Source organism: Podarcis pityusensis (genome assembly GCF_964106645.2).
Source record: "Podarcis pityusensis genome assembly, chromosome: Z".
Lineage (NCBI taxonomy): Eukaryota > Metazoa > Chordata > Lepidosauria > Squamata > Lacertidae > Podarcis > Podarcis pityusensis.
In genome coordinates, this window is record NC_138044.1 from 22463251 (window position 1) to 22488709 (window position 25459).

Genomic DNA, 25459 nt, shown 5'->3' on the forward strand with positions numbered 1-25459 from the left:
AACCTTTCCTCACAAGAGAGTCGCTCCAACTCCTTGATCATTTTGGCTGTCCTTTTCTGGACCCTTTCCAGCTCTGCAATCTCCCATTATACCTGACCATTGGCCATGTCTAGCTGGGGCTGATGAGATTTGGGTCACAACACATGGGTCACAACACATCACACTTGCTATGCTTGAGACAGAGAAATAAATATGCCTCCCACTGATTTTCTCTTCTGCAGGTTAAACGTATCCAGCTCTTTCAATCTTTTATTGTTTCGACTTAAAATGTGGCACCCAGAACTATAGAGATTTAGTACAGAGGATTTCTACCCCCATGGCATTGTGCATTGTGGTATTATACCCTCACAACACAGATGTACCCTGTGTGCTACTTGTACATTACAGGTACTGTGTTCAGACACAGTGCGTTCTCAAGAAATCATTTTGCTAGGCGAGCGTTCGCCTAACAAAATTTCCATTGACTCCTTCGGGGAAATTTCTAACGCGTTCCTGACCACAGAATCTTTACTCCAAAATGAAGCGGGGGGGGGGGCTGAGAAAACACTGGAAATTGCTCTAATACCTTGCAAAAAGCAAACAAGAAAGGAAAAAATATGCTCCTTATTTGTCTTGTATCTTCCCTTGCCTCCCCCTCTGGAAAAACGGCTGCCGTGGACCAGCAAAACACAAAAAGGCAGGCTTATTCAAAGCTGCTTATCCACAGTACTACACACAGATCTGGTTGTTGGGATATCTGAATCTGCAGTGTGTGTAGCATGGGTTTGGGTACTAATTCATAGTGTTTGGATAAATGGATTTTTGTATAACAAGCATTTGGATAGCGAGACCCACGTGCATTGATTAGGAAGCCGCACAGCGAGCTTGGAAGAATTCTGCATATTTCCCTCTTTAAAGCAACCCAAAGCCCTGTACTGTATATTGAGACATCAGCATGGCAGGCAACCTTTCCCGCCCGCCATACTACTTTTCTACGTGGAGTGGGGGGTGGGAGAATACTAGGGTTATTATTCTTTTAACTGGAGGAGCATTCCAACATGTGAGGGGCCACCTATACTCTGACATGGTACAGCCCAAGCACTGGTTGATTATCTCCTTCGGGAAGGGAATTTAACCTGACACTGCCGCGGGCTACATTCTGGAGCCACTCTATACAGAAACACAGCCATTCTCAAAAGTATGCTATGACCTGTTTTGCTTACTCCCTCTCTCAAAAATTCCCCAACTCTCTCAATTCCTTAAAAATGAAGAAGAAGATTATAATTACGGAATCTCTCTCCCCCCCCCATTCCTCTTTAATTGGTTTGGCTCCTATTAAAAATGGACGCCCCAAAGACCAGCGAGTAGAAGTCCGCTCCCTCCCTTCCAGTTTTCCCGACTCTATGCTCCGTCCCTTCGGCCTTTTACACATCACGCTGAAGAGGCGCATGCGCTCGCTGGAGAGGATCTGAGGTGTGCTGAGGTGAAGGGCGGGGAAAGTACGTCACTTCCTCTGTTGCGCGCGCCGTCGAAAGCCAACGGAGTCTACTCCTCCCCCCTCCCTCCCCCGCCGAAACGCACCGTTTCCGGCCCCCAAGTTCCTTAGTAACAATGGAGAGTAAGATGGCCGCTTGAGTGAGCGACGGGAGAGGGAAGGGAGAAGAAGAAGGAGGAGGGGTCGGGGGTCGGGCTCCAGACGCTGCCGGGGCTTTAGCGACGACGAGGAGGAGGAGAAAGAAGAAGAAGGGGAGCGGGACGTGACGGACCTGAGCTTCAGGCCGCTGCGGGGCTGATCGCCGGACGGAGACCCCGGAAGGGCGGCGGACGAGCTGGAAGAGGAGGGAGGCGGTGAGTGACCGAGCCGAGCGGGCGCCCGGGCGGGCTCACCGGTCTGGCCGCGGAGAGCCGGCCAAGCCTGGCTCGACGGCGGTGGTCTTTCCACAGCCGTACCGCTTCTCGCCGGAGCGGGCGGGGAACACGGCAGCCGGAGCCGTCTCGTTGGGGCTGGGTCGCGGGTAGGCTGTGAAGAGGGGGGCAGGGGCCCCTACCGGCTCTCTCAGCCGCCGCCTATTCACCCACCCGCGTGAGCTGCTCGATTTCTTTCAGGGGCCTGCTCAATATATCGCCCTGGCTGAGGTCCGCTGTCACCGGTGGGCCTTGCTGGCTCGCCCAGGGTGGAGGTTTTCCTTTAGGAACATAGGAACGTTGTCGTATACCGACTCCTAGAATTGTAGAGTTCGAAGTGGGCCATGAGGGCCATCTAGCCCAGTCCCCTGCAATGCAGGAATCTTTCAGCCAACGTGGGGCTCAAACCCACGACCTCCGGATTAAGAGTCTCATGCTGTACCGGCTTGAGCTAGTGATCCGGTCTTCGGTCCATGTAGCGCATGGCTGGCAGCAGCTCTTCGGGATTTTAGGTATGGGTAAAAATAAATGTGAATGACAGAAACATGGCTATGAAGGTGCCTTGGTTAGAAATGAGGAAGATATATTTCATAATGTGCTTGCCTTGATGGGGGAGTAACTAGTTGTTTACTGAACTGTATTGTCTGCGCTGACTGGCAGCAGCTCCCAGGGGTCTCAGTCAGGCAGGAGTCCCTTGTCAGCCCTACCTAGACATGCTACACTCCCCCATGTACAAAAGGCATAATCAGTAGCCTGATCTTCCTTTTTAGGGAAGGGGGAATACAGTGAAAGACCCGTTGATTTTTTTTGTTGATGTGAAAGAAAGTGAGTTCTTAGGCTGGTAGCCCAACTTAAATATTTAGACAGTTTCAAGGAGGGTATCACTGAGGTTAGTTGCTATATCATTACACCTCCTCTTGTCATTGCTGTTCACTGAACCTCATAGTCCTGGTGGGGAAATCCCAACCAGAATTAGTGCTTCATTGATGTTCTTACTTCCAGAAATCTGGTCCTCCTTTTTCTGTGCTAGAGATGTCTTAATTTCTCAATAATCTCTCTCGGGGGTAAATCTCAACATGCTTATTGCGTGATTCTGTCAGGAAGGGCAAAACACTACATTTGTTTTCACTTTCTGACGTTTTATACTATAACCTAAATTATGGAGTACCTTTTACTGCCTTTGGCAGGTGATATTCTGGGGGGCTGGGGTGGATCAACAGAAACCACACAGCTTTTAAAATAGGAACAATTAAAACAATATCCTTTGACTTTTAATTTGAGCTTTGTTTATCATAAAATTCAAGTCATTGTATCAGAATATTTGGATTTTCACTTATAATTATATTGATGAACTTCGGACAATCTTTACCTGATACTAACTGGAACTAAGTTAAAACTAGGGGTTAGATTACTTCATGATGTGCAGAGTGGGTCCATGAGAGTTATATTGTTAGCCTGAGGTGCCTTCTTTATTTGCCTCATCTACTGTGCTAGTTATGTTCGTGGTACAGGTAATGTAAAGAAGCTGTTCCTCTCCAAATGTTGGCATGGAGAAGAAAGTGCAACTGGCTTCAACTGATGATCAGAGCAGTATTAAAGTAAACAAGGGATATGGGTGGCACTGTGGTCTAAACCACTGAGCGTCTTGGGCTTGCCGACCAGAAGGTTGGTGGTTCGAATCTCTGTGACGGGGTGAGCTCCCGTTGCTCTGTCCCAGCTCCTGCTAACCTAGCAGTTTGAAAGCACGCCAGTGTGAGTAGATAAATAGGTACCGCTGTGGCGGGCAGGTAAACAGCGTTTCCATTCGCTATGGTTTCCATCACAGTGTTCAGTTGCCCCAGAAGTGGTTTAGTCACACTGGCCACATAACCCGGAAAGCTGTCTGTGGACAAACACTTGGCTCCCTTGGCCTGAAAGTGAGATGAGCGCCACAACCCCATAGTTGCCTTTGACTGGACTTAATCATCCAGGGGTCCTTTACCTTTTTTTTACCTTTAAAGTAAAATACTTCAATCTTTAATAGTCAATATTAAAGTCCAATCCAAGTTTTTAGAAAGCTGTTATATGATGGCATCATTGTGCATTATACCTTACACAAGTAAATGAAGGCAAAAAGTTGGATCTCAGACCCTGCCCAAAACATCCTGCAATCTAAACTGAGGGAACAGACAACCAGGGAAGGCAAGAATAAACACCTGTATTTGCACACATTTGCTCCTTAACATAACATTTATTCCATTTGGGGATGTGGAATAAAGGCTTGAGCTAAAAGCCTTCACAGGAATGGTGGGATTTAAAGACATTGCAGGTAGCTGTTGTGGGAGGAACCTTCAAGGACAAGGGGCAGGCAGACAGTGGGTAAAATTGTTGGAGGGGAGGAGACTTTCCAGTATCTTAAAAGTCAGGGACATAGGAAACTGCCTCATACTGAATCAGGCCATTGGTACATCTAGTTCGGTATTATCTACACTGACTGGCAGAAGCTGTCCAGGTTTTCAGGTATGGGTAAAAACAAATGGGAATGAAAGAGAATACTGTAAAGGTGTCTATGTATATTTGTTTGTCATGACAGGGGAGTAACCAGTTGTTTACTGACTAATAACTGTTAAGCTTTATTTCTCTCTAGAGGTGTCACTGTACCTCTGGTTACAAACTTAATTCATTCCGGAGGTCTGTTCTTATCCTGAAACTGTTCTTAACATGAAGAGCCATTAGCGAAAGCGTGTCTCCTGCTGCACACGCGCCTCCAAAGCGCGATTTCCGCTCGCATCTCGGAGCAAAGTTCGCATCCGGGAGCAACTACTTCTGGGTTAGCGCAGCTTGTAACCCGACGCATGTGCAACCAGAAGCGTTCATATCCAGAGGTACCACTGTGCTGTGTCTCACTTCCTGCCAAGCTCAGAAAAAAATTAACGCCAAGAATGCCAGTGTTTAATTTGGAGCAGTTATAAAAAATCTGGGATATATTTGTGTGATTTGACTGTCCAGGTTACAGAAGAATTGTCCTCTTATTTTGTGTATTGTGTGGTCAGAAAATGATATGCATGGGGGTTTTTTTGCTGCTAGGGTCTTTCTAAAATGTTTCCTGCTTAATATTTAATCTAAAAACTGCAAGTCTCAAAAACTTAACCTTGGTGGCAAATTTTACTAGTATGCTTATATAAAGGAGGAGGCTTGCAGAAATGGGTTGTTCCTTTCTAGGAACCCATATTGGAATACTTAACTGAAACTGATGCCTCTGCATTCACAATTTATGTATTATTATTTTTTAAGTGAGCTACACATGGCCTTGCAAATTTTGTGTTTATCAGGATACCTTTACTAGACTGAGTGGATCAAAAACAATCCTAAATGGTAGATTTGTTATAGTGAGGCAGTGAGATTGTAATACTAATTATGTTGCCTAAAAGCACAATGGCTTGATCCTCTTGAAGTGGCCCTACATGTACAAGTGGGGAGGTGCCTGAAGGAGGCTCTGGAGTGAGTTAAAACTGCTTTAGGCAAGTGAAGTGTACAACTGTCAGTAATTCTCGCAGTTACTACTTGCTGTCTTTTCCCTGTCCAGCTTGTTTCTGCTCCTACGGTTTCTACTAAAAATGCAGTGTAGTTCTAGTGTTTTATATGCACTTTTTGTTGTTCCTCCAGTCTTTGAGTGGTTCCTGTAAATTCTGGGGTGAGGGGTTGCATCACTTGTAGCTCTGTGCTTAAGAGATAAGCAGGCCATCTCTCCCCGCCGCCCCAATTTTTCTTAACCACAGTGTAGCATTAATCGGCTTCTGCAATCCAGTTTCAAACCCTGGTTAGCATTAATGATGTTTAGCAAAGGTACAAACATAACAGTAGACATTGATTAATGTGATGTGTGTACAGTCGTACCTCTGGTTACGCACTTAATTCGTTCTGGAGGTCTGTTCTTAACCTGAAACTGTTCTTAACCTGAAGACCACTTTAGCTAATGGGGGCCTCCTGCTGCCGCCGCGCCACCGGAGCACGATTTCTGTTCTCATCCTGAAGTAAAGTTCTTAACCCGAGATAATATTTCTGGGTTAGCAGAGTCTGTAACCTGAAGCGTATGTAACCTGAAGTGTATGTAACCTGAGGTATCACTGTATTCAGTTGTTGACAAGGTTGTATTAAGAGGGTCTGATACTACATATAGCCTAGCATGATCTTACTTATGGAATGTTGCTCTTTGGGCATTGATTCTGATATAGTGTCATGAGTATTCATTGGCATTCATGTGGGGGTGACACATTTAGGATGGGCTTGGTTGCCACTGTTCCTTTCCAGAGGGTACTTGACCATTGTGGGAGTAAAATTGGTGGTAAGGGGGAAACAACAGGTCAGTGTCACTGTCACTTGAACCTAGTCTTCAGAGACCTTTGGGACTAGTGAGAATTGTAAGACCTCTGCTTTCCTGAAACATTTATAGTGGTGGAATTTTTCAGCCAGTCTTTGAGAATGCTGTCTTTAATAGAATCCTGTACTCTGATTGGTTTCATATAAGCAGAATAAATGGCAAAACTATTTCTGCACTTCGTGTTATCACACTGTTGCCGTTTGTTTTACATAATGCATTGTTTTGACATTTTTAATTCTTGAGGTTTAAAAATTTTTAATTTGTTTAAAATTTTGTATTTTTAATTGTTCTAAGACATCTTGAGTCCACCATGGTGAAAAGTAGGAAATGAATTTTTAAATAATTATGTTGGAGAGAAGGCCTTGTGATTTGTAGAGACTTAAATATTGTGCTTAAAGATCCTGTTTTGACCTTGCAGTTAGGTATTATAAAGTGGAAGTTGGTACTGCTTGTTCTGGACACTGCAACCTGTATTTCCAGGAATCGTGTGTCAAGTGTCACTTGACTTTCCCTTCTTGCTGAAAAAAAGTATTGCATTTTAAATTGCTTCTCAAATTCAAAGAAGTTGAATTTGACAATTTATGTAGACATAATTAGGTTTATGATATCAGATAATTTTTTAGAATTCATGATGGTCAACGTATTGAATAGTATAAAATGCTTTATAAATATGGTAATATCAGAGAATTGTAGCATTGGAAGGGACCATGAGGATCATTTAGGCTAACCCCCTGCAGTGCAGGAATCTTTAACCCAATGGTGGGCTCGAACCCATGACCCCGAGACAGTGTTAGAAATTAGCCGGGTGCTAGGTGCATTTTGCTACTGGTGTGGGCCCAATTGTGACCATGTGGAGATCTCTGGATGCCAGGATGGCAACTGACATCTCCATCTGGATAGCCTCTCCAGCTTTCTTAAGCAGGTAAGCAGAAGAACTTACTTAATGCGTTTATATCCCACCTTTATTTCCAAGGTGGAATACATGGTTCACCCCCTCCTCAGTTAATTTCTGCAATCACCCTGTGAGGAAGGTTAAAAGGCTGTGCCTGGCCTAAGGTCACCCAGTGAGCTTCATGACTGAGTAGACATTTGAACCCTGGTCTCCCAGGTCCTAGTCCAGCATTCTAACACTGCACCACACTGGCTTCCCAGAGCACTTCTGCTATGGGGCAGTGATATAAATTAAGTAGGTAAATCAATACAGGGAAAGCAAAATGTCACCTAGAGAAGGATCTGAAATATTTTCATTGAAGCTTGAATTTGTTTTATTCTGGATTGTTTTATTTGATGTTTTAATGTGTTGTAAACAGCTTTGATATATTTTTTTCTTCGGAGCTCCACCAGTTGATAATAAATTGTGGGAGATAGGGAGGATAGTGACAGGAACTTGGATAGTGTCAAGAATCCAATTAAGTGGAAGTGTTCCCTGCTCCTCTGGGAACACTTCCAAAGTTCTTGCTGGCCAGCAATGCTGTTCCATTAGTGTTGGTTCCATTGGTAGGTAAAATAAAAGCCTGTGGCACCTTGAAAACTAAGACGCTTATTATTGCACAAGCTTTGGTGGACTCTTCATTTCCATAGGTTTATAACCCAACTTAAAAAAACAAAAACTTCCCAACAAGATGCATCAGACACAGGTTACATTGGCCACACATGTATATAAAAAACATTATATACATTAAATTAAAACATATAAGTGTAAAAATGAGTACAGTGGTACCTCGGGTTAAGTACTTAATTCGTTCCGGAGGTCCATTCTTAACCTGAATCACCACTTTAGCTAATGGGGCCGCTGTGCCGCCACTGCACAATTTCTGTTCTCCTCCTGAAGCAAAGTTCTTAACCCGAGGTAATATTTCTGGGTTAGCGAGTCTGTAACCTGAAACGTATGTAACCTGAAGCATATGTAACCCGAGGTACCACTGTAACAGTAAAATAAATATGAATATAGTGAATAGCCTGTGAATACATTAAAACAGAAACCTTACCCTGTCAAACCTTAAAATTAAATACAGTGTCAGTAAAGTAGCACCATATATTTCAGCTGCCTAAATAAAATCAAGAAAAAGCCATAGACCCACATATAGGCTTGCTAATGAAGAGCTTGTCTTATACCTGGATCAGGTTCCACAAATGTGGAGCCATTGTTGAAAAAGCTCTTTCCCTTGTATACACACACACCCCAGCCCTCACAGATGGGCATAGTTGGCTACAATCCACAGCTCTCTGCTCATCACTGTTGTAGGAAGAGTTCTTCTGGGCTTCTGTGTGCTTCCAGAAGAGCCTTGGAGTGAAAAGCAAGTTGATAGGTGTATTGACTGGTAGCTATAGTGTCATGATTCAGATTTTCACTGCATCCCTGGAAGCAAATGGACTTTGAGCTTTGGCTCAAGCTCTTGTGACCATGATAATAGAATCATAGAACTGTAACGTTGGAAGGGACTCCAAGGGTCATCTAGTCCCCCCCCCCTGCAATGCAGGAATCTCAACTACAGCATCCATGAAAGATGGCCATCCAACCTCTGCCTATAAACCTCCAATAAAGAGAGTCCACCACCTTCCAAGGGAAAAATATGTACTGCACTCTTTCTTCTCAGTATTGCATGTTAGATATTCTGTAATTAATTAGTTTGTAGGGCAGTTGTGCCTCACTCTTCCATGTGAGTATGTGTAGGAAAGGAGATTTGGGCTCTATGAAGAAGTTCACTCCTCAGATACCTTTAATCTCTTACTTACTCATTCTAAACCACAGGCTTGGAAAGAGCAACTATCCTAATTATGTGGGATAAGAATGTTGTCCAGGTGACAAACAGGAAAATGGTTTTCAGTCACTGCTATGTCACCAATGACTTTCATAGGCATTTGTTTTCTTGTCATTTTTGTATTTACTTCTGGCTTGGTACAGAAATCAGGAACTGCAGGTAACAGGCCATGCACCCCCTGTTTTGTGTGTGTGTGTGTGTGTGTGTGTGTGTGTGCGCGCTATACAAAAATCACAATGTGGGAAAAGCTATGAAGCCAGCCAATGCCTCTACATAACTCCATCCTTATTTCAGACATTGTGATATATCGGTATATCACAATGTTTAGCTGATGATATAGGACAATGTTGAAAAACAGAATACTGCACACATATTTCACTTTGGTTTTACTTATGGAGTTTGGTGGCACTGCTGATTGCCTGAAATAGAAGACCCATACCTTATTGATTTTTACAACTGATATGATGTTTCAGATAGAGACTTCTCACATCTGGACTAAAACCAGGGAAGATTAGATTCAAATCTTTACTCAACCATTATTCTCTTTAGGAGCCACTTAGCCAGTCAAATACACTCCCTCTGATCAACCTCACAGGGTTGTTGTGAAGGAACTATGTACATTACTATGAACTCTTTAGGGGAAGAATATATTGTTGTTGTTGTTGCTGCTGCTGCTTTTATTTTATTTTATTTTATTTTATTTTATTTTATTTTAATACTCACCCTTCACCCTAAGGTGTAAGGGCAGGTTACAACAATCTAAAATACATTATAAAGTAGAACAGGAAGGAACGCATACAAAGTAATTAAAAAAAACCTCACAGACTACGGAGAGTAACTTTAAATTAATCCATTTATTGATATATAAAGCTTAAAAAAATTAAATGAAACAAAATACATGTTACTTAGAAAATAGAATTGGATAAAATTAGATAAAATATTATATTTAAAGCATAAGGCAATTGGATATGTTTTGCATATGAATTAAGTATAATTGACAAAGCAATCAGTCAAAGTGATTTTATATCCTTTTATATCAATTAGCAATGGAACCAGGGGGCTGGACCTTTCCATTGAGTTTTTCCATTAATTTTATTGTTCCTGTGGGCAGACCACATAAGATGTAGACAATGAATTACCACCATCTATCCGGAAGGCAGAAAAATGGGCAACTAGGGCCGCTGCTGTATCAGCTATTCCTCACGCAGGGAACTTTGACACATATCTAGTGCTGGTTTGCCGAAACACGTTATACCTTAACTTTTTTGTTGGCACCATGGCTCCTTTTACAGCCACTCCAACCGATGCCAAGGTCTTCATGACCCTTATTGAAAGCAGCAAATATATACACAAAAGTCGACTTGAGCAGTTTCTTCAGCTGTGACATAGTGTCATCCATTCTGATCCATCATGACTGCTCTACAGTGTGCATAAAACATACCATAACTGCTGGGTGTGATGCATATGTAGGCCTAGCAGGACCCAGATTTCCAGCCTCTATAGGGGGAGTTTCACAAACAAGGGCTTGACACAGAGAATGATGATCTCTCCTGGGCCACAGACATGCAAGCTTCTGAGGGCAGAACTACCAAGATCTTACCAATCTTAACACATGAAAAAGTGTGTAGGTCTGCTTGGGGCTTTAAATACTAACATGAACACCTTGAATTGAGTCCAAAAATGATCTGGCAACCAATACAGCTGTTGAGGCTGTGTTGAGATCTAAATGAAACCCCAGCCAGTAATCTATCTTCTGCAGTTTGTTTGGACCAATGGAAGTTTCCAAGCTGTCTTCAAGGGCAACCCCTGCAGCAGAGCATTGCAGTAATCCAGTCTGGCCATGTTATTCCTTTCCCGAAAGGGTCATAGGTGATGGATGGGCCATAGCTGAGGCAATAATTTTGTTGTAAATATCTCATATGAAAAATTACATGGCATGTTTCAAAGAACTTTTATTTATGGTCACCTGATCTAGTAGTGATGGTAATGCCCTCAAGTTTGGGGTTTTGTTTTTGTTTTGGGCGGTTAGGGGTGCTTTTAATCCTTTGCCCCAACTATGTCTCCAATTTGGATTGGTGGGCCATGTTAGAGCATTTTGCATTAGCGGGGGGGGGGGTACTTTCCATTTGCATCAAATTTCTGGTGGTGGGGACAATAGCAGGGGGGAAAGGATTAAAGCCCCAGCCCCCATGTTATGCTCATGATCCCCTTTAGACCCCTGCTCCAATTTATGGAGAAGAAAACAAATGTACATCCTGCACTTCAGGGCACAGATTTGGAGCTAACAATTGTCTACTTTGGCCCTTATTTTATTTTGTATTATTTTGTGTCCTTTATTTTGAACCTGTTTTTTTCCCCCAGTGTGTGCATGTTTCACATTTAGCAGACTGCTAGAAGCTGTAGTTTGAAGAAGTGATTGGATATTTGGTTGCAGGATATATTAAAACACTCTTTCCACTAAGCAGTCTGCTTGCAGAAACCACATATAAACCCTCAAACATCTTTTCAGTTATGAGGTGCTAATTTTGTGGTTGTGGGTGTTTTTGAATATATAAATTGATGGGAGCTAAGTGACCTAGCTGGTGGAGAATTGTGGTTTTCTGGTACTTCTCTCAAAAGTTATTCACTTAGGCTTGGATGACAATGCTGTGTGGCATATCAAGTGATTTCTGGTTGGCAGCATGGTCCTCTGGTCATAGTAGACAATGGAAAGCCCTCCGCTTATGGCCCCTGACTAATGGAATAGATTACTGCAGTTAAAACTAAAAACTAAATATGTTTGTATCTTTGCAAATCTTCCTTTGCATATTTTTTCACTGTTCTGCATGGTATTCTCTTTTATTTATGATGCCAAAGCAGGTAACAAATAGTAAGAATGTACACCATTTTTTTTAATTAAAATTTATTATAGCCAGCAGCAAAATGTAGGCTAAAATTGTATAAATAGGAAGAGAAAAGAGCAATAAAATTGGTAGCCACGTGTTAAAATTCTTGGAGAATAAAATGGTCTGAATGTTTCCCTTGGGATCTTTTTTGGCAGCCTTCAGCAACATTTGACACCCCCCCTTTTACACTGTCTTCCCAAAGCTGGCAAGTGAAGTGCTGGGCTTTAGAAAGGAGGCCTGAGGCTTAGAGTCCTCCCGCCTCTTTCCCAAACCCTCACTAGCGGAGATTGGGGGGGGGGGTGTCAAATTTTGGCTTCCCCACACACCAAGACAGTGTGTGGCGTGCAGGTTTCTGTTTCAGGAAGTGTGCTTACAGCCCACTTGGTATGAGCCCATTTGGTATCTAGACCTGGGCTAGGTAATTAGGATTGGGTTTTTTAAAAAGAGCCTGAAATACTTAAGAAACAGAACCATTATTTAACCATTATTTCATTTCAGTCTGTTATTTTTTAATGTTTCTGTAAAATTATGTTGCACCCACAGATTAAAACTTAACTCTTCTGGTATATAGGGCCAGGATTATATGGTTCTCCAAACAATTTGACTGTTTCCTTTTTTGTAGACATTTTCCCTACTTTGATCAACATGGAAAGCTCAGATTCTAATAATAAAGGAAGTGTCGCTCAGTCTGAAGCACAGCGTCGGAGTCAGCTGGACCGCCTGGATCGGGAAGAAGCTTTCTATCACTTCGTGAATAATCTGAGTGAAGAAGACTACAGGCTAATGAGGGATAACAATTTGCTAGGCACCCCTGGTATGTTACTTCATGTGCTGGATGCAATTAAAATCCTTTTCAGGTGTGGAAATTCTGCCACTGAGATGTGATCAAAATTTACTAGCTCTTAACTCAGAAACAAGGGTTGAAAATAATTGCTTATGTCAAAATTGATTACACATGGTATTCTGAAGGGCTCTTGCTTTCAACATGTAAGGCATATTGTGTTCTCCAGGAACTAGTGCTGGCCTTGCTGGTCAGCTGTCTTGGTGGCATTTGACCATGATATCATTCAAAGAAGCAATGCACAATGAAGCGAAAAAGCACTACTGTGCAGGTATCAGCTTCACTTTACTAAAGGATTGAAGGCAGCTCCTCTCCCCACTCCCCCAGCCCTGCTGCAGATGAGAAGCAAACCTAGTTAGTGGCAGAGCAGTGATGCTACTTCTGACCACCTGTTACAACTGCAGTCCTCTCCAGACAGTTTTCTATGGCAAAAATCACTGCCTTCAACTGCCCATGTCTCCCATCCTTGTGTGGGCTTGGGGTGCTTCAAATCTTTTTGACAGACTGATGGTCAACCAAAACTGTTTTGATCCATCAATTCCTGACCCTACCAGCTACCTTCTACTTTTCTTTTCTTTTTTCTTGATGAGCTTGCATTGTTTAGCTTTTTTCTTTTCCATAAGCTGACCTTTTAAAAAATCAGTGCTGATTTGGACCGTTAGCTTGTGTACACAAGTGCAATGCATGTCCATTCTTTCACTATTGACATTTTCCCAGCTGTTTATATTTCTTACAAATCCACGTCACCACTCAGGTTTGTTGTGGCTATTTAGCATTTGGCAAAAACAGTTCTAGTGTCCCCCCGCCCCCCAATCCTGTCTTAGAAACATTTTTTTGCCCTCAGCATTTGTATTTTTTGAACTTGGTCACCCTTTCTATTGTTTTACTTGTGGTATATTCATTAGAATAAATGTCTCCCCCCTCTTATGATTGCCTGTTCTCACTACTTGGTTATAAAAACAACTTTGCTGATTCCTATCGCCCCTATTATGGCCTGTATTATACAACACTCCCTCCTGCTTCCATTTATTTAATTGTCTGTTCAGACAATATACTTTCAAACAGGTATTTCAGAGCGTTGCAGGTCACTCCTCACTACTTCTTTTTGCACACCTTTGTGAGTCTTGGACTAATTGTGATTGGTGGCTGAACTTAAATTGAATATCATTTCCCTTTTCTTGTTATGTTGTTCCCTTTGGAGGTGTTTTGTAAACTCCTTCATTCTCTTTTCTTTCAGTTTCCCCCCCAAACCCAGTTTATGTTGCTGGTTCTTACTTTCCCTTAGTGCAGACCCTGCTGTCAAGTTCTAATTTTTTCTTTCCCTTTTCTCTTTCTGTTATTTGTTATGGACTATTGCCTGTCTTTGATTCATCATGCTTCCTTCTCAGTTTTGGAACTTCATTTTGGGTTCAGTCTGTAATGCTTCTTCTACTGTTGTCTCTTTTTTAAAAAATATATATATATTTAGCTGTGGTGTCTCACTTCAACAATCTCTGGCATGCTGAGATTTATATTATTTCAGACCTAGCAGCATCTGAGCCAGTAGTTTTCTTTTCCTCCTTGCCATCTTACTACATACCAACCACATTGGCTTATAATTCTAAAGTGTGGTTAGCACTGCACAGGTGAGCTGCCTTCCCTCCTCCTGTATTGTTGGGAGTAGAACTTCTGTGGAGATTTTTTTCACTTTATAAGAATATCGCCATATGTCCTGTAAAGAACCAATCCAGTGTAACAAGCCACCTTCATAACCCTTGTTTTGAAGCTGTCATGTTTCAAAACTTACTAGAATTTGTTGTAAGCTGGAATTCCTTGTTTGTATGATCCAACAAGCCAACATTCTTCGCAAAGTGAAACTAGTCTCTGCAGAAGCCCTCCTTCAGGTGGTGTGGGAAGGGGAGCCCACAAGTCTCATGCTTTGTTCAGCCTTCCTGTAGCTCTTTGACGTGAAGGTAGCTATTCAGTATAGAATAGAATGCTTGCTTTTGTTTTTACTACTATGCCTGACTTTTATTGAGTTGGATATTTCTCTTTTCACTTCTCATTTGCTTATGGGTGCACTGCTTTTTTTCTGAGACAAAACAGACATCTCTCAATTCATGTTTTATTTACTGTTCTTCAGGTATACAACCTCACAAAGTAGTTGTACAAAATTTTGATATACTGTAGTTAAAATAATACAACAGGATTGAGATACATACAACAGAAGGCGATGGTCAGAAGAGCATTTTAAAAGCCAGATAAAACCCATCAGTTGTAAATGATGGTCTTCACCTGGTGCTGAAATATATCAGAACCAGCTGAGCTACCTGGGAAGGGTGGGTGAGGGTCAGTTTTGCAGACATCTCTCTCCCTTAGCATCCAGTCTGTCTTCTACACATGGGGTGCTTGCTTTCCTAAGAGGGAGTGAAGGCATTTTCATCGTGTTCTTAGTTGAGCACAGCCATGTCCTTAAAACCACAGTCTCAGCAAGTCTTTCCTCATGGCTTTGCAGGCATACCTGATTCCTATACTATTAACTCATGTGAGCAAAGAGTGCTTTCAAATAAGGAATCCTTGGATGTGAAAATTGATCTGTAGTGGTATGTGCTACCTCTCATCTTTCAATCCTTGCACAATCCTCACACAAACTGTTTAGCAGTAGTTTAGGAATTGAACTGTCAAGCAAATACCATACAGGCTACATACCTGCCTAGTGGGCACTTCCCAGATCCTAAATAATCTGGACCCAGTGAGATGCACAGCCCTGGAAGTCACAGGTCTCTCTTTAAATATACCTGACCTTTGTGCCAAAGAAAATATACTCTTTCAACAGAAGGCCTATCTTGGAGAACTGCCTCCATGTGACCTGACTTCTTATACCTCTTTAAACAAGTGGCATCTCTGATAGCTTACTGTTTCTTGGTCTGTGCCATTCCCCCCCTCCACCACCCCCACTTTTCTTTTCTCTAATCTTTCGCTTGGGAGCCTCCCAGGATAATGATAATTTGGAAAGTTGTTACCTGTGCTTATCAGATTCATCAGAATTTTAAATAAAAATCATGGTTTATCTGGAACACCTCTTGAAAACTATTTCCGCAGGTGAAATTACTGAAGAAGAGTTGCTGAGAAGGCTGCAGCAAATTAAGGAAGGCCCACCCCAGCAGAACATGGAAGACAATAGAGGTATGTAATATTCATTGAGAGCAGCAAAAAGAAACCTCTAGCCCTGGGTTGCCTTGAATGATGGTCAGGGGTGCTGCAAGCAATGCTGGCCTCTGTCCCTCTTTTCTTCCCTCCCTTCCTCTGATGCCCTATCACATCTCTGCCTCCCAAAGGCTTGCACAGATGTTTGTTGCAGCAGCCCTGGCTTCAAGCTGCCCAGGTGAATGGTGCCTCTGGTGCTGGCCAGGGGGTGCTTCCCAGGCCCCTGTGGAGCAGTGTGAGGAGGCACTTCTCTTTGGGGCAAGGGAGGCAGCTCAGAGGTCAGGGGCAGCAGCTGCGGCTGCAGCTGCCCAAAGGACTCCCGAGGAGAGGAGGATGAGGGAACACTCGGCAAGGGAGGGGTGAGGGGCTGCTGGCTCTGCAGGTAAGGGGTGACATAACTGAACTCCTGAGCACCACAGGGGTTCCGCAGAAATAATGTAGTTGGTCAAGGGAGCCATGGACCCAAAAAGGTTGAAAACCTCTGCTCTAGCCTGTGGGCCCATCAGACCGCTTTCTCATTTGGCCAATAAAACAGTTCTGGCCAGGCCACGCCCACCTGACACTGAATTTGGGTTTTGCAAAAATCACCAATCAGCTGGTCATCCAAACCCTGCAGTTTGCAAGTGGTGCAGTGATCATTTGCACTTGCAAAGCACTGTGCATTGGCCCATGTGGTTTGATTTCAAAAAAACAAGCCACCTGACAGCATCAGCTGAGGTAAAACATTTTACATTAGGAATTGTGTTAGAAATTGGAGGAATAGAAATTCTGAAGCCAGGGATGTGCAACATGTCAAATAAAACAAATTCTATCATTGTACTCCTGGGATTGCACTTAGTCCCACCATTGGCTGCTTTATTGTGTCATTTAAAAAAAAAAAAAAAAAGATCTGTTTGTTTGTTCACATCCCTGTAAACATCATTTTATTGACCTTTACCTTCTGTCAGACTGAGGCTACTTGTTCTTTCTCCTCTCATGCAACTTCATACCTGGGAAGTAGCCTGTAAGCCTCAACATTTTATTGTTGATGACATTATTATTAAATCCCTGAGATGTTTTATAAGAAGCGATTAATCATAAATGGAATGAAAGAACAAAGCATGCTGACTAGGAGCTAAGTCTTGTTGAAAGAAGTAATGATTCAAACATGATTTTTCCAGGCAACGAACATGTCTGATAAATTTTCTGAGCTAGCTTCTGCACTGGCATGCTTAACATTGGACATACAGTGGCTGCAGGCCTGGTTTAAATAAGATTCTTAGCTTATGCATGGATGATAATCTACCTGGTGTTGCACTGAAACCAGGCCTTAGTGGGAAAGCTTTTAAGTAAGTGTGCATAGGACCCTGCTGCAGGTGTTTCATCTTAAGAGGTGGTGCACAGATTGGATCTGCTGCCTCTGCCATAGTTAAAAGTACAGGTGGTGACCATTTTAGGTGCATCCAATTGATGAGTGATTGCCAGTGCCCAGGTCCTTTTGGACCCAGAATGAGGGTGGGGAACTAATTGTCTTTTTTAAAAAATCCAACCACTCCTGCATGTTCCCTCCTATGAGTCTGCGCTCTAAATGTCTTGTGACTTCCATAAGACTCCAAAATGGTGTCATCATTATTATTTTGTTAATGCTTACACTTTCTCCATGTCCATTTTGGCATGCTGCTCCTGAGAGTTGACTAATGGGCCAGTGTGGCCCTCAGCCCAAAAGAAATTAACCACCACTGCTTTCAAGTACCACAATTCCTTTTCATATTGCTTAGCCCTTACAAAACTGATACCTTAACGACTGCCTGACAGGGTTTCTGTTGCTGAATAGACATTTGAATCGCATGCACCCTGGATTGAGTTAACCTGTCTTAATGATTTTTACTGCAGCTTTGCTGTTCTTATCAACTTAGTGAGACACAATGAGCTTACAGGGTCTCTTAGAGTGCATTTATAATTACCATTATGGTTCCTACAGTAAATACATGCATGTGAAAGTATCATGGCTCAGACTTGTTTTCAAAACCCTAACTCATAGCAATGTTGGGAAAGTGTTTAACCCAGAGTTTCTCCAGTTTCCTAACTCTGGCAGTTACTCTTGTCTTGCAGGTGCAGAGTCCGCAGAAGATGTATCTAATGGTGATTCCATAATAGATTGGCTTAACTCAGTTCGACAGACTGGGAATACAACACGAAGTGGGCAAAGAGGAAACCAGTCTTGGAGGGCAGTGAGCCGGACTAACCCAAACAGTGGGGATTTCAGATTCAGTTTAGAAATAAACGTCAATCGTAATAATGGTAACCCAAATCCTGAAACTGAGGGTGAGCCATCTGTGGAACCGCCCAGCAGAGAAGAAGTGGAAAATAACCAAAGTGATGCTGAGACTCCAAGATTTGAGACTCCTCCTGTTGTAGGACAGCCTGGACCAGAAATTAGTCCCCCTGAAGTGATAAATGAAGCAGTTGCTCCTCACAGAGGCCTGAGGAGATCAAGAAGCCGAAGTCCAGAACAGCGGAGGACACGAGCTAGGACTGATAGAAGTAGGTCACCCCTTAATCCAATGAATGAATCTGCACGTCGGGTGCATCATAATATATCTTCTCAGACACCTGACCTTCCCCCAGTAAGTGAAGCTGAAGGGAGCTCTAGAACAAGACAGCATATGGTAATAAGGCAGCATACAACTACATCTGAGATGCCCAGTGAAAATACAGTGCTATTTTCAACTCCTGAAGCAAGACCCTCTCCTCAAGCAACAGCTCCTCCAGAAACAAATGGCAGTGCAGAGTCTGCAGCCCCTGGACAGAGGCCTCCAACCATTGTCCTTGACTTACAAGTGAGACGAGTTCGTCCAGGAGAATACAGGCAGAGAGACAGTATAGCCAACCGAACCCGATCAAGATCCCAGACCCCAAACAATACTGTGACATACGAAAGTGAGCGCGGAGGTTTTAGACGCACATTTTCACGCTCAGAAAGGGCAGGAGTGAGAACTTACGTCAGTACCATTAGGATTCCTATCCGTAGAATTTTGAATACAGGCCTGAGCGAGACGACGTCTGTTGCCATTCAAACCATGTTAAGGCAGATAATGACTGGCTTTGGTGAGCTCAGTTACTTCATGTACAGTGATAGCGATGCAGAGCCTGGTGGCCCAGCACCAACCCCAAATGTAGAAATGGCAGAACCGCAGGGTGGAGGTGTCAGTGGAAATAGTAGTGGTTCAAGTCATGAAGGTCCTGATCCTTCTGCACCAGGAGAGGCATATGAAGGCAGTAATGAAGGGGCATCCACAGCTAGTGCTAGGCGAGAAGGACGGAATGCCAGGGGTTCTGTTACTTTTGAAGAAAGTGGCTCACTCCCATTCCTGAGCCTGGCTCAGTTTTTTCTGCTTAATGAAGAAGACGATGACCAACCCAGAGGCCTCACCAAGGAGCAAATTGACAACCTAGCCATGAGAAATTTTGGTGAAAGTGATGCTCTGAAAACCTGCAGTGTCTGTATTACAGAATACACAGAGGGGAACAAACTGAGGAAGCTCCCATGCTCTCATGAGTACCATGTGCACTGCATAGATCGCTGGCTGTCAGAAAACTCTACCTGCCCAATTTGCCGCCGAGCAGTCTTGGCTTCTGCTAACCGAGAGAGTGTTGTCTAAGCAAGGTGTGAACTTTGAGCTGAGTGCACAAGATGAGCTAGCAGTGGGCAAAGAAGCCACCTTTCTGTGGCCACTTTTTGTGTGGTAGGTATAAATGTAAAACAATCCTCCCGAAATGATTTATTTTTTTTAAACAACCCTCACTAGTGGGAACCTTCTTGATTAAGGTTCTGAAAATAATACTGGGTTTGTGTCATCAGTTAAAGCAAGTGAGCAAAACAAACACCACTACATTTGCCCAAAGACACTTGCCTGCTGTGTTCTCAGTTTATTCCAGCACAAACAAGGTTCACATTTTTCCTCTCCCATCCCAGTGAGTGGTGAATGCTGAAGATCCCAACATTCTGCTCTTCCCTGTGAAGAATATGACTGGAATCATTCAGCTACATATACAGCTCATGTTTCACTGTGGATTAAAACAAAAACCGAACAATAAAATTGCACCCCTGAATATGATTTAGTTCCCTCCTTGTATAGGGTATTGAACATGGCAATGTAAATAACACTAATATTAGCCCTCTCCCACTGTACAGCTGTTTTTAGCCCAACACTATGGTATGCCATAGAATGAGCTGGTAGTTTTAATGGGGATATTTATCTTGCTGTGGAAATATGTTAATTGCTTATGCCTGTTATAAATGAACACACTTTTGTTTTTAAAAATGTAAAGCTTTTTGTATAGATCAATAAAGTTTTAATTGCACTGCTGTACTAATGCCTTTGGAATGAAAACCATTATGGTTAGAAATAATGCATTGGTGTGACTCTCCCCTGCAGAGTGAGCAAGATAGCAAAGAGCTGCCCCCGTCAGTATTAAAGTCACAGCATGACACCCAAAACAGCCCAACAGATAGAAATGGGGTGTTCATAGTTCACTGCTTGGATGTAGGGGTATCACTGAAAAGACACAAATTGAAAAACTTGGTGCTACAGGGACCTCTTCCTAAAATACAGATCTCTTTGATGCCCCAACCCTGCAAAACAGTAATTGATTACATCGGGGTGGCTAACCTTTAACCCTCCATAGGTTGTTGGATGCCTAGTTCTCATCATTCCCAATCTTCATGGCCTGTAGTTGGGGAGGATGGGAATTGTGGTCCAAGCAACAACTGGAGAACCAAATGTTTTACATTACTGGCAGCTTTGTAATAAGTTTGCTTCTCCCCCAGATCGTGTATTACAGGCATATGTATACAATGTATTTTCTGCGGGCAAAGTACTTTTATTGCTCTGCCTGTTCTTTGGGAACCTACAGCTTTCAGCATAAATCCCTCAAGTAGTGGCTTGTGTATTTTTCTAAATAACAGTTAAATTGAATAGTACCACTTCTTCCTTCCTTTGAGGTGGAAGAGAAACTAACAGTGTATCTGTTCAGTTTTTAAAATTACAGACTGAGTGGTTTTATCAAGCTTAGAATCCTGTGAATTTATCTATACATAAAACTGTTAAGGCAGTTAATTTAGAAATTCCTTTATAAATCAAACAATTCCCTGTCCCTGTCCCATACATACTAAGAGTCAAGTTTTACTGAGCAAAACAGCACTGTATGTTGCTTTTGCTTACAGACTCTTGATATTTGCATAATCTTGGATATATAAAAGGTAAGTTTTCAGTTGGCTTTATACAGGCAAAAACAAACAGTCTTGCTGCTTTAATAAAACATTTTCAGCTAGAGAAGGATTTCATAGCACCTCTTCTCCCTCTCCTTTGCTGCCTGAAGTAGATTATATATAAGTACAAAATTTTATGTGCAAGGTTGTTCCTCTACCACAGACTATTCATACCTTTCAACTTAGAGCAGCTTTCAAATAAAAAATGCAGATAGAGGTACTCTTCTAATCTTGTTGGGACATGCATTCATTTTTTTCAAACATTAAAAGTGATTAATGGAGGAAAACTTGTTTGTATTTTCATTCAGAAATGCAGTGAAGCCCACATTAAAAGCTTTGTTGCAGATGTGCTCTTGACCTTTGCTTTAAAAAGGTAAAGGGACCCCTGACCATTAGGTCCAGTCGTGACCGATTCTGGGGGTTGCGGCGCTCATCTCGCTTTATTGGCCGAGGGAGTTGGTGTACATGACTAAGCCGCTTTTGGCGAACCAGTGCACAGAAACACTGTTTATCTTCCTGCCGGAGCAGTACCTATTTATCTACTTGCACTTTGATGTGCTTTTGAACTGCTAGGTTGGCAGGAGCAGGGACCGAGCAACGGGAGCTCACCCCGTCGCGGGGATTCAAACTGCCAACCTTCTGATCGGCAAGTCCTAGGCTCTGTGGTTTAACCCACAGTGCCACCCGCATGCACACGAAAGCTCATACCAAGAACAAACTTAATTGGTCTCTAAGGTGCTATTGGAAGGAATTTTTTTATTTTGTTTCGACTATGGCAGACCAACACGGCTACCTACCCGTAACTTGTACAGTGAAATCAGGTTTCTAAATAGCAAATTGCCAGGTTCCTTATGGAGAAAGGCAGGAAAGCTTTAAACAAGCTGGTTTCTTTTCCTTTTAGGCCCCAAATGGTTAACACAAGTGTATGTGCAGCAAAGCCTAGTATAAAACAGCGTTTGCACAACCTGTGGACTAACTTGAATGCTGAAGTTGCTTTTAGGAACTTGGCATGTTGCAAAACAGCTGTGGGTGGGGAGGGATGGAAGGAAGGAAGGATGGATGGACTTATCTCTGGTTCTTAGATTAATACTAAACACCTGTATAGCTCCTGTTCCCTAAAACAAAACATGAATGGAACAACCTTCACTTGTTGCTGCTGTTGCTATGGTAAACTGCCCTTGAATGAAGGTCTCCACCTTCAAGGGCAGTTTACCACAGCAACAGCAGCGATGTAGCTATTGCCTCTGCTTCCTTGCTTATTTATTTATTTAGAGCATTTCTTGCCTGCCTTTCATCCAAAAGGACTCCAGGAGCAGCTAACATATAGTCAAAATGAGACCGACCCTACCTGTAGGCTTACTGCCAAGGGAAGAGTAAAATAAAAACTCAGGTACCAATTGCTAAACAGTTCCTATAATGTCCAGCTGGCACAGCTGAGGGAGAGGAGGTGCCTAATAGAGCTGAGCCCCCAGCAAAGATAATGTAAGGAGCTCAGCTTATTTTCCTTCCTGAGGCTGTCTGGTGGAGTGAGTGCCCCCAGAGGGGAGGGGAGGGCTGGCATTTGTCCAGTTGCCTTTTACAGCTGTCTTTCTTTACTGTTAAAATGGCCAGGGGTTGTCTGAGGTGTTTGTGTATACTAATTTTAGCTCCCTATATTTCTCCCACCCCTGCTTCAAAAACTGAAGGAACTTCCACAGTCTTTTGGTGGCATGGAGCTGTGTTGACTATGAACCCCCCCAAATTTGTAATCCCCTCCAATCCTATGCCAGATTTTTGCAGCGCCACCAAAATTGCATGATACATAATGCAATTAAAGCAATTAATTCAATTTTGTCTGAGTCATTCCAAACCTGTGCTGAATATTTCAGTCATTTTTCAGTGCCCTCAAAATGAAGTAATTGATATATCAAACTGGAATTCCTAGTTTACACCACTTGAAATCCAACACTGTCTGATCTACTCTAAACCTGTGCCATAATTCTGCAGTTTTTGCAGCAGCCTCTACCAAACTTGTATGTTTCTATGCACTGTAAATCAGCAGGTGCCAAATTATTTGTATTTGCTGCATAATGATTTATTGTTCCTTAGGTCATTCATATTCCTCCCACATGTCATCATGTCTCTGACAATGTGCCACATAATGCTCCATGGTGTTCACACTGATCAGTGTTACCAGTTCCTCAAGAAGCCCACAGCACTTCTTAAGAACATATGTCACATCACCTAGTTTTGCCTGGATTGGTGTCTTTCCAATTTGCACAATACACTGAAGCAGATTCTTGTCATTAGGTTGGGTAACCTCTACAGAGAGAAGGATTTCACAGTTCTTCTGGTTCTGTCACCTTTGCATTCTGCTGGCATTCTGCTTGTAGCCCTTTTCTTATGGTGGCAGCAACAGTATTTCTCCTGTGTGACCTCCACCAATAACACCTCTAGTTCTTCTAGTCCTGGTAAATGAGTGTGGCTTGGCTGTACTCTGCCCTTTGCTGCTCTGGACATTTGCTACCTTCTTTCACACTTGTAAAATTTTGCAGTAATTCCGGTAACCAAGCTGCATTTTGCAGTTTCACAGCTGATTTTAGCAATACCACCTGGCAGTGGTTCATGGTGGAATAAATCTGCCAGATACAAAGAACTTGCCCTTCTTTTATATGTATGAGCAGGCACACCCTTTCTCACTATGCCTGATGCTTTGTTGCCCAAAGTAAACTCATTCACACTGTCCACAAATTCCTACATTTGATTGGCACAGAATATCTGTAAGACTGAATCAAAGGCACATGTATTTATTACTATTGTTAATACCTTGTTTACCCGAACTGTTCTCAATTAGTCTTGTCAGGAGACTGTTGGACAGTACAAGTTTGGCCTGACTGAGGTCCATGTGCCACCACTCTGATTATTTTGTTTTCTTGTTTCCTACCACCACCCCAGTTCTCATTGTCATCTTACTTGACTATACAGTGGTACCTTGGGTTACATGCGCTTCATGTTACAGACTCCGCTAACCCAGAAATAGTACCTCGGGTTAAGAACTTGGCTTCAGGATGAGAACAGAAATTGTGCGGCGGCAGCGGGAGGCCCCATTAGCTAAAGTGCTTCAGATTAAGAACAGTTTCAGGTTAAGAACGGACCTCCAGAATGAATTAAGTACGTAACCAGAGGTACCACTGTAAGTGATTGCCAGATAAGAAGAAACATCAGAGGGGCATCGACTGGGATGGTTCCATGCACTTCTTTGGCTGTTCACAAACTGTCAACTCTGGTACAATTATACTCTGCCATCTGTCAATCACCTTGTCATCATTCCCCAAAATTGTACGTAATACACTGTTTGCATTCCTGACCTGGGTATTGCTACAAAATTTGTTTTTCTCTTGAGCACTGTCATTAATTACATGGGATTCTGGGAAACTGCAGAGATCCTCATTTGTTTCAGAAGCACATCGAGCACTCACATTTTTTCTGAACCATTTATTTCCCATCATCCTCATTGATCACAGATGTCATTTGAGCTGCTGCAATTTGCTTCATGGTACCCTCCAGTGATTGAATGTGCCTAACAATGAAGTCTCACTGGAAGCACTGCTGGCTGTGACACCACCATACCCATAGAACAGAGCCATCACATCTATCCACAATGGAATCCCATCAGAAACTTTTAACTGTGCCAGTTGCGAGGTCTGGAAGCATTTGCTGGTTAACCCAAGTTCCAGGAACAACTTTTGTGGTGACATTATGATTCATTTCCTTTAACATGAGCGTGAAAGCATTGCCTTTGCACCTTTCCATGGACCCAGGAGGAAAGCATGCTTCATTGCAATATTCTTCCTTGCATCTGCCTGAGGAGGAAGCCCTCTAATTCTTTGCAAAAGGATGCCTTCACTTGATTCACAATTGGTTGGCTGGCCTGTATCCTTGTCCCTTGGTGTCACTCACAGCAAAAGTGATTGTGTGTCTCATCAGGGGCTTCACCACTTTTATATCCTACTTGCGAAACCTGAGCCATACTCTGTCATAGAAGGGACAAGTTAGGCAATGCCATCCTCGCAGACTAGGCCATTTTGCCATCATATGTGCTATGTTATTCCTGATGTAGCAATACGGCAGATTTGGCAATCCCTGATTTTCATTCAAAATCTTAGTTCATTTGGATAGTCAGACAGGGGTGGAAACAATGCCGGAATGCATGCTGACTTGAGAACTGGGGACATGTCCACAACAACCTCCTTAGGCATTGGTGCACCATTATGGGGCCCAGGGCTGGCCTGCACAGGAGGTGGGCTGAGG

At 42.8% G+C, this 25459-nt stretch overlaps 1 protein-coding gene across 1 annotated transcript; it reads left to right on the forward strand.

Moving 5' to 3' along the window:
* The first annotated feature begins 1533 nt into the window (after positions 1-1533).
* Positions 1534-20262, forward strand: RLIM (ring finger protein, LIM domain interacting). Its single transcript, XM_080989843.1, has 4 exons — positions 1534-1827; positions 12514-12705; positions 15814-15897; positions 18010-20262. Exons 2-4 carry the CDS (start codon positions 12537-12539, stop codon positions 19557-19559), a joined length of 1803 nt encoding a protein of 600 aa, XP_080845969.1. The 5' UTR covers positions 1534-1827; positions 12514-12536; the 3' UTR covers positions 19560-20262.
* Positions 20263-25459: the final 5197 nt, after the last annotated feature.